The sequence below is a fragment of the Pezoporus wallicus genome, unplaced genomic scaffold, assembly GCF_028554395.1.
Source record: "Pezoporus wallicus isolate ANWC-B61680 ecotype Strahan unplaced genomic scaffold, APGP_CSIRO_Pwel_v1 contig_10907, whole genome shotgun sequence".
Lineage (NCBI taxonomy): Eukaryota > Metazoa > Chordata > Aves > Psittaciformes > Psittacidae > Pezoporus > Pezoporus wallicus.
In genome coordinates this window covers 1-8,140 of record NW_026642256.1, presented here as the reverse complement: position 1 = coordinate 8,140, position 8,140 = coordinate 1, and the positions used below count along the sequence as shown (strand labels likewise).

At 53.9% G+C, this 8,140-nt stretch overlaps 1 protein-coding gene across 1 annotated transcript; it reads right to left on the bottom strand.

The window, feature by feature from the left end:
- Positions 1–262: 262 nt before the first annotated feature.
- On the bottom strand, positions 263–7,831 carry LOC130609407 (POU domain, class 2, transcription factor 2-like; the record flags this gene model as incomplete). The annotated part of the gene is made up of 2 exons (XM_057428359.1): positions 263–404; positions 7,688–7,831. Coding segments are annotated over 2 exons (286 nt in total), but the record flags the coding sequence as incomplete, so codon positions are not given.
- Between the last annotated feature and the right edge of the window lie 309 nt (positions 7,832–8,140).

The window sequence follows — 8,140 nt, the reverse complement described above, 5'->3', positions numbered from 1 at the left end:
TATGGGTCGCTATGGGTCCCTATGGGTCTCTATGTGTCCCTATGTGTCCCTATGTGTCCCTATGGGTCGCTATGGGTCGCTGTGGGTCTCTATGTGTCTCTATGTGTCTCTATGTGTCTCTATGGGTCTCTATGTGTCTCTATGTGTCCCTATGGGTCCCTATGTGTCTCTATGGGTCTCTATGTGTCCCTATGGGTCTCTATGTGTCTCTATGGGTCGCTATGGGTCGCTATGGGTCGCTGTGGGTCGCTGTGGGTCTCACCGGCGTCGTTGAGCCACTTCTCGAGCAGGGGTTTGAGCTTGCACATGTTCTTGAAGCTGAGGTTCAGCGCCTCGAAGCGGGAGATCGTCGTCTGGCTGAAGTCGTTCCCATAGAGCTTCCCCATGGCCAGCCCCACATCGCCCTATGGGGAGGGAGCCCCACATGGCCCTATGGGGAGCCAGCCCCACATCGCCCTATGGGGAGCCAGCCCCACATGGCCCTATGGGGAGCCAGCCCCACATCGCCCTATGGGGAGCCAGCCCCACATCGCCCTATGGGGAGCCAGCCCCACATCGCCCTATGGGGAGGGACACAGGGAGCCCCACATCGCCCTATGGGGAGCCAGCCCCACATCGCCCTATGGGGAGGGAGCCCCACATCGCCCTATGGGGAGGGAGCCCCACATGGCCCTATGGGGAGCCAGCCCCACATCGCCCTATGGGGAGCCAGCCCCACATCGCCCTATGGGGAGGGACGGGGGATGGGGGACGTGGGGGGCAGGGTGGCTGGGACCCCTCAGTTCCCGTCCCATTGGATCCCATTGGATACCAGGGGATCCCATTGCATCCCATTGGTTCCCATTGGTTCCCATTGGATCCCATTGCATCCCATTGGATCCCAGAGCATCCCATTGCATCCCATTGGATCCCATTGGCTCCCATTGGATCCCATTGCATCCCATTGGATCCCAGAGCATCCCATTGCATCCCATTGGATCCCATTGGCTCCCATTGGATCCCATTGCATCCCATTGGATCCCAGTGCATCCGATTGCATCCCATTGGTTCCCAGTGGATCCCATTGCATCCGATTGCATCCCATTGCATCCCATTGGTTCCCATTGGCTCCCATTGGTTCCCATTGGCTCCCATTGTCTCCCATTGTCTCCCATTGGCTCCCATTGACTCCCCTTGGTTCCCATTGGCTCCCATTGTCTCCCCTTGTCTCCCATTGGCTCCCATTGACTCCCCTTGGTTCCCATTGGCTCCCATTGTCTCCCCTTGTCTCCCATTGGCTGGCAGCTGACCTGGGTGAAGCCCAGCTTGATGCGTCGCTGCTTGAAGGTCTATGGGTGTCTATGGGTGTCTATGGGTGTCTATGGGTGTCTATGGGTGTCTATGGGTGTCTATGGGTGTCCATGGGTGTCTATGGGTGTCTATGGGTTCTATGGGTGTCTATGGGTGTCCATGGGTGTCTATGGGTGTCTATGGGTGTCTATGGATGTCTATGGGTGTCTATGGGTGTCTATGGGTGTCCATGGGTGTCTATGGACTCTATGGCTTCCCATTGGTTCCCATTGGCTCCCCTTGGTTCCCATTGGCTCCCATTGGCTCCCATTGACTCCCCTTGGTTCCCATTGGCTCCCATTGTCTCCCCTTGTCTCCCATTGGTTGGCAGCTGACCTGGGTGAAGTCCAGCTTGATGCGTCGCTGCTTGAAGGTCTATGGGTGTCTATGGGTGTCTATGGGTGTCTCTGGGTGTCTATGGGTGTCTATGGGTGTCTATGGGTGTCTATGGGTGTCTATGGGTGTCTACGGGGTCTATGGGTGTCTATGGGCGTCTATGGGTGTCTATGGGCGTCTATGGGTGTCTATGGGTGTCTATGGGTGTCTATGGGTGTCTATGGGTGTCTACGGGGTCTATGGGTGTCTATGGGCGTCTATGGGTGTCTATGGGCGTCTATGGGTGTCTATGGGTGTCTATGGGTGTCTACGGGGTCTATGGGTGTCTATGGGTGTCTATGGGTGTCTATGGGTGTCTATGGGTGTCTATGGGTTCTATGGGTGTCTATGGGTGTCTATGGGTGTCTATGGGTGTCTATGGGTTCTATGGGTGTCTATGGGTGTCTATGGGTGTCTATGGGTGTCTATGGGTTCTATGGGTGTCTATGGGTGTCTATGGGTGTCTATGGGTTCTATGGGTGTCCATGGGTGTCTATGGACTCTATGGCTTCCCATTGGTTCCCATTGGCTCCCCTTGGTTCCCATTGGCTCCCATTGGCTCCCATTGACTCCCCTTGGTTCCCATTGGCTCCCATTGTCTCCCCTTGTCTCCCGTTGGCTGGCAGCTGACCTGGGTGAAGCCCAGCTTGATGCGTCGCTGCTTGAAGGTCTATGGGTGTCTATGGGTGTCTATGGGTGTCTATGGGTGTCTATGGGTTCTATGGATGTCTATGGGTGTCTATGGGTGTCTATGTGTGTCTATGGGTGTCTATGGGTGTCTATGGGTTCTATGGATGTCTATGGGTGTCTATGGGTGTCTATGGGTGTCTATGGGTGTCTATGGGTGTCTATGGGTTCTATGGGTGTCTATGGGTGTCTATGGGGTCTATGGGTTCTATGGGTGTCCATGGGTGTCTATGGGTTCTATGGGTGTCTATGGGTGTCTATGGGTGTCTATGGGTGTCTATGGGTGTCTATGGGTTCTATGGGTGTCTATGGGTGTCTATGGGTTCTATGGGTGTCTATGGGTGTCTATGGGTGTCTATGGGTGTCTATGGGTGTCTATGGGTGTCTATGGGTGTCTATGGGTTCTATGGGTGTCTATGGGTGTCTATGGGTTCTATGGGTGTCCATGGGTGTCTATGGACTCTATGGCTTCCCATTGGTTCCCATTGGCTCCCCTTGGTTCCCATTGGCTCCCATTGGCTCCCATTGACTCCCCTTGGTTCCCATTGGCTCCCATTGTCTCCCCTTGTCTCCCATTGGTTGGCAGCTGACCTGGGTGAAGCCCAGCTTGATGCGTCGCTGCTTGAAGGTCTATGGGTGTCTATGGGTGTCTATGGGTGTCTCTGGGTGTCTATGGGTGTCTATGAGTGTCTACGGGGTCTATGGGTGTCTATGGGTGTCTATGGGTGTCTATGGGTGTCTATGGGTGTCTATGGGTGTCTATGGGTGTCTATGGGTGTCTACGGGGTCTATGGGTGTCTATGGGCGTCTATGGGTGTCTATGGGCGTCTATGGGTGTCTATGGGTGTCTATGGGTGTCTATGGGTGTCTATGGGTGTCTATGGGTGTCTATGGGTGTCTATGGGTGTCTATGGGTGTCTATGGGTGTCTATGGGTGTCTATGGGTGTCTATGGGTGTCTATGGGTGTCTATGGGTGTCTATGGGTGTGTATGGGGTGTCTATGGGTGTCTATGGGTGTCTTTGGGTGTCTATGGGTGTCTATGGGTGTCTATGGGTGTCTATGGGTGTCTATGGGTGTCTATGGGTGTCTATGGGTGTCTATGGGTTCTATGGGTGTCTATGGGTGTCTATGGGTGTCTATGGGTGTCTATGGGTGTCTATGGGTGTCTATGGGTGTCTATGGGTGTCTATGGGTGTCTATGGGTGTCTATGGGTGTCTATGGGTGTCTATGGGTGTCTATGGGTGTCTATGGGTTCTATGGGTGTCCATGGGTGTCTATGGACTCTATGGCTTCCCATTGGTTCCCATTGGCTCCCCTTGGTTCCCATTGGCTCCCATTGGCTCCCATTGACTCCCCTTGGTTCCCATTGGCTCCCATTGTCTCCCCTTGTCTCCCATTGGCTGGCAGCTGACCTGGGTGAAGCCCAGCTTGATGCGTCGCTGCTTGAAGGTCTATGGGTGTCTATGGGTGTCTATGGGTGTCTATGGGTTCTATGGATGTCTATGGGTGTCTATGGGTGTCTATGGGTGTCTATGGGTTCTATGGATGTCTATGGGTGTCTATGGGTGTCTATGGGTGTCTATGGGTGTCTATGGGTGTCTATGGGTTCTATGGGTTCTATGGGTGTCTATGGGTGTCTATGGGTGTCTATGGGTTCTATGGGTGTCTATGGGTGTCTATGGGTGTCTATGGGTGTCTATGGGTGTCTATGGGGTCTATAGGTGTCTATGGGTGTCTACGGGGTCTATGGGTGTCTATGGGTGTCTATGGGTTCTATGGGTTCTATGGGTGTCTATGGGTGTCTATGGGTGTCTATGGGTGTCTATGGGTGTCTATGGGTGTCTATGGGTTCTATGGGTTCTATGGGTGTCTATGGGTGTCTATGGGTGTCTATGGGTGTCTATGGGTTCTATGGGTGTCCATGGGTGTCTATGGACTCTATGGCTTCCCATTGGTTCCCATTGGCTCCCATTGGCTCCCCTTGGTTCCCATTGGCTCCCATTGTCTCCCATTGTCTCCCTTTGGCTCCCATTGACTCCCCTTGGTTCCCATTGGCTCCCATTGTCTCCCCTTGTCTCCCATTGGCTGGCAGCTGACCTGGGTGAAGCCCAGTTTGATGCGTCGCTGCTTGAAGGTCTATGGGTGTCTATGGGTGTCTATGGGTGTCTATGGGTGTCTATGGATGTCTATGGGTGTCTATGGGTGCTATGGGTGTCTATGGGTGTCTATTCGTGTCTATGGGTGTCTATGGGTGTCTATGGATGTCTATGGGTGTCTATGGGTGTCTATGGGTGTCCATGGGTGTCTATGGGTTCTATGGGTGTCTATGGGTGTCTATGGGTGTCTATGGGTTCTATGGGTGTCTATGGGTTCTATGGGTGTCTATGGGTGTCTACGGGGTCTATGGGTGTCTATGGGCGTCTATGGGTGTCTATGGGTGTCTATGGGTGTCTATGGGTGTCTATGGGTGTCTACGGGGTCTATGGGTGTCTATGGGCGTCTATGGGTGTCTATGGGCGTCTATGGGTGTCTATGGGTGTCTATGGGTGTCTATGGGTCTATGGGTGTCTATGGGTGTCTATGGGTGTCTATGGGTGTCTATGGGTTCTATGGGTGTCTATGGGTGTCTATGGGTGTCTATGGGTGTCTATGGGTGTCTACGGGGTCTATGGGTGTCTATGGGGTCTATGGGTGTCTATGGGTGTCTATGGGTTCTATGGGTGTCTATGGGTGCTATGGGTGTCTATGGGTGTCTATGGGTGTCTATGGGTGTCTATGGGTGTCTATGGGTTCTATGGGTGTCTATGGGTGTCTATGGGTGTCTACGGGGTCTATGGGTGTCTATGGGTGTCTATGGGTGTCTATGGATGTCTATGGGTGTCTATGGGTTCTATGGGTGTCCATGGGTGTCTATGGACTGTATGGCTTCCCATTGGTTCCCATTGGCTCCCCTTGGTTCCCATTGTCTCCCATTGGCTCCCATTGACTCCCCTTGGTTCCCATTGGCTCCCATTGTCTCCCCTTGTCTCCCATTGGCTGGCAGCTGACCTGGGTGAAGCCCAGCTTGATGCGTCGCTGCTTGAAGGTCTATGGGTGTCTATGGGTGTCTATGGGTGTCTATGGGTGTCTATGGGTGCTATGGATGTCTATGCGTTCTATGGGTGTCTATGGGTGTCTATGGATGTCTATGGGTGTCTATGGGTGTCTATGCGTGTCTATGGGTTCTATGGGTGTCTATGGGTGTCTATGGGTGTCTATGGGTGTCTATGGGTGTCCATGGGTGTCTATGGGTTCTATGGGTGTCCATGGGTGTCTATGGGTTCTATGGCTTCCCATTGGTTCCCATTGGCTCCCATTGTCTCCCATTGTCTCCCATTGGCTCCCATTGACTCCCCTTGGTTCCCATTGGTTCCCATTGGCTCCCATTGACTCCCCTTGGTTCCCATTGGCTCCCATTGTCTCCCCTTGTCTCCCATTGGCTGGCAGCTGACCTGGGTGAAGCCCAGCTTGATGCGTCGCTGCTTGAAGGTCTATGGGTGTCTATGGGTGTCTATGGGTGTCTATGGGTGTCTATGGGTGTCTATGGGTGTCTATGGGTTCTATGGATGTCTATGGGTGTCTATGGGTGTCTATGTGTGTCTATGGGTGTCTATGGGTGTCTATGGGTGCTATGGATGTCTATGGGTGTCTATGGGTGTCTATGGGTTCTATGGATGTCTATGGGTGTCTATGGGTGTCTATGGGTGTCTATGGGTGTCTATGGGTTCTATGGGTGTCTATGGGTGTCTATGGGGTCTATGGGTTCTATGGGTGTCCATGGGTGTCTATGGACTCTATGGCTTCCCATTGGTTCCCATTGGCTCCCCTTGTCTCCCATTGGCTCCCATTGGCTCCCATTGACTCCCCTTGGTTCCCATTGTCTCCCATTGGCTCCCATTGACTCCCCTTGGTTCCCATTGGCTCCCATTGTCTCCCCTTGTCTCCCATTGGTTGGCAGCTGACCTGGGTGAAGCCCAGCTTGATGCGTCGCTGCTTGAAGGTCTATGGGTGTCTATGGGTTCTATGGATGTCTATGGGTGTCTATGGGTGTCTATGGGTGTCTATGGGTGTCTATGGGTGTCTATGGGTGTCTATGGGTTCTATGGGTTCTATGGGTGTCTATGGGTGTCTATGGGTGTCTATGGGTTCTATGTGTGTCTATGGGTGTCTATGGGTTCTATGGATGTCTATGGGTGTCTATGGGTGTCTATGGGTGTCTATGGGTGTCTATGGGTGTCTATGGGTTCTATGGGTGTCTATGGGTGTCTATGGGTGTCTATGGGTTCTATGGATGTCTATGGGTGTCTATGGGTGTCTATGTGTGTCTATGGGTGTCTATGGGTTCTATGGATGTCTATGGGTGTCTATGGGTGTCTATGGGTGTCTATGGGTGTCTATGGGTGTCTATGGGTTCTATGGGTGTCTATGGGTGTCTATGGGGTCTGTCTATGGGTTCTATGGGTGTCCATGGGTGTCTATGGGTTCTATGGCTTCCCATTGGTTCCCATTGGCTCCCATTGTCTCCCATTGTCTCCCATTGGCTCCCATTGACTCCCCTTGGTTCCCATTGGCTCCCATTGTCTCCCCTTGTCTCCCATTGGCTGGCAGCTGACCTGGGTGAAGCCCAGCTTGATGCGTCGCTGCTTGAAGGTCTATGCGTTCTATGGGTGTCTATGGGTGTCTATGGATGTCTATGGATGTCTATGGGTGTCTATGGGTGTCTATGGGTGTCTATGGGTGTCCATGGGTGTCTATGGGTTCTATGGGTGTCCATGGGTGTCTATGGGTTCTATGGCTTCCCATTGGTTCCCATTGGCTCCCATTGTCTCCCATTGTCTCCCATTGGCTCCCATTGACTCCCCTTGGTTCCCATTGGTTCCCATTGGCTCCCATTGACTCCCCTTGGTTCCCATTGGCTCCCATTGTCTCCCCTTGTCTCCCATTGGCTGGCAGCTGACCTGGGTGAAGCCCAGCTTGATGCGTCGCTGCTTGAAGGTCTATGGGTGTCTATGGGGGTCTATGGGTGTCTATGGGTGTCTATGGGTGTCTATGGGTTCTATGGGTGTCCATGGGTGTCTATGGGTTCTATGGCTTCCCATTGGTTCCCATTGGCTCCCCTTGTCTCCCATTGGCTCCCATTGGCTCCCATTGACTCCCCTTGGTTCCCATTGTCTCCCATTGGCTCCCATTGACTCCCCTTGGTTCCCATTGGCTCCCATTGTCTCCCCTTGTCTCCCATTGGCTGGCAGCTGACCTGGGTGAAGCCCAGCTTGATGCGTCGCTGCTTGAAGGTGCGTGCAAACTGCTCCAGCTCCTCCAGGTCGCTGGGCTCCTCGGGGGCGCCGGGGGGGGTCCACGCACTTGGGGGGCCCAGGGGGTCCGGGGCCCCCGTTCGGGGCTGGAAGAGAGAGGGGATTTGGGGGAGGGGGATGGGGATGGGGGATGGGGGATATGGGGGTCAATGGGGTGGGGAGGGGGAATATGGGGGTCAATGGGGTGGGGATGGGGGATATGGGGGTCAATGGGGTGGGGAGGGGGAATATGGGGGTCAATGGGGTGGGGATGGGGAATATGGGGGGGATGGGGTGGGGATGGGGAATATGGGGAGGGGGAATGGGGATATGGGGTGGGGATGGGGAATATGGGGTGGGGTGGGGATGGGGAATATGGGGGTCAATGGGGTGGGGAGGGGGAATATGGGGGTCAA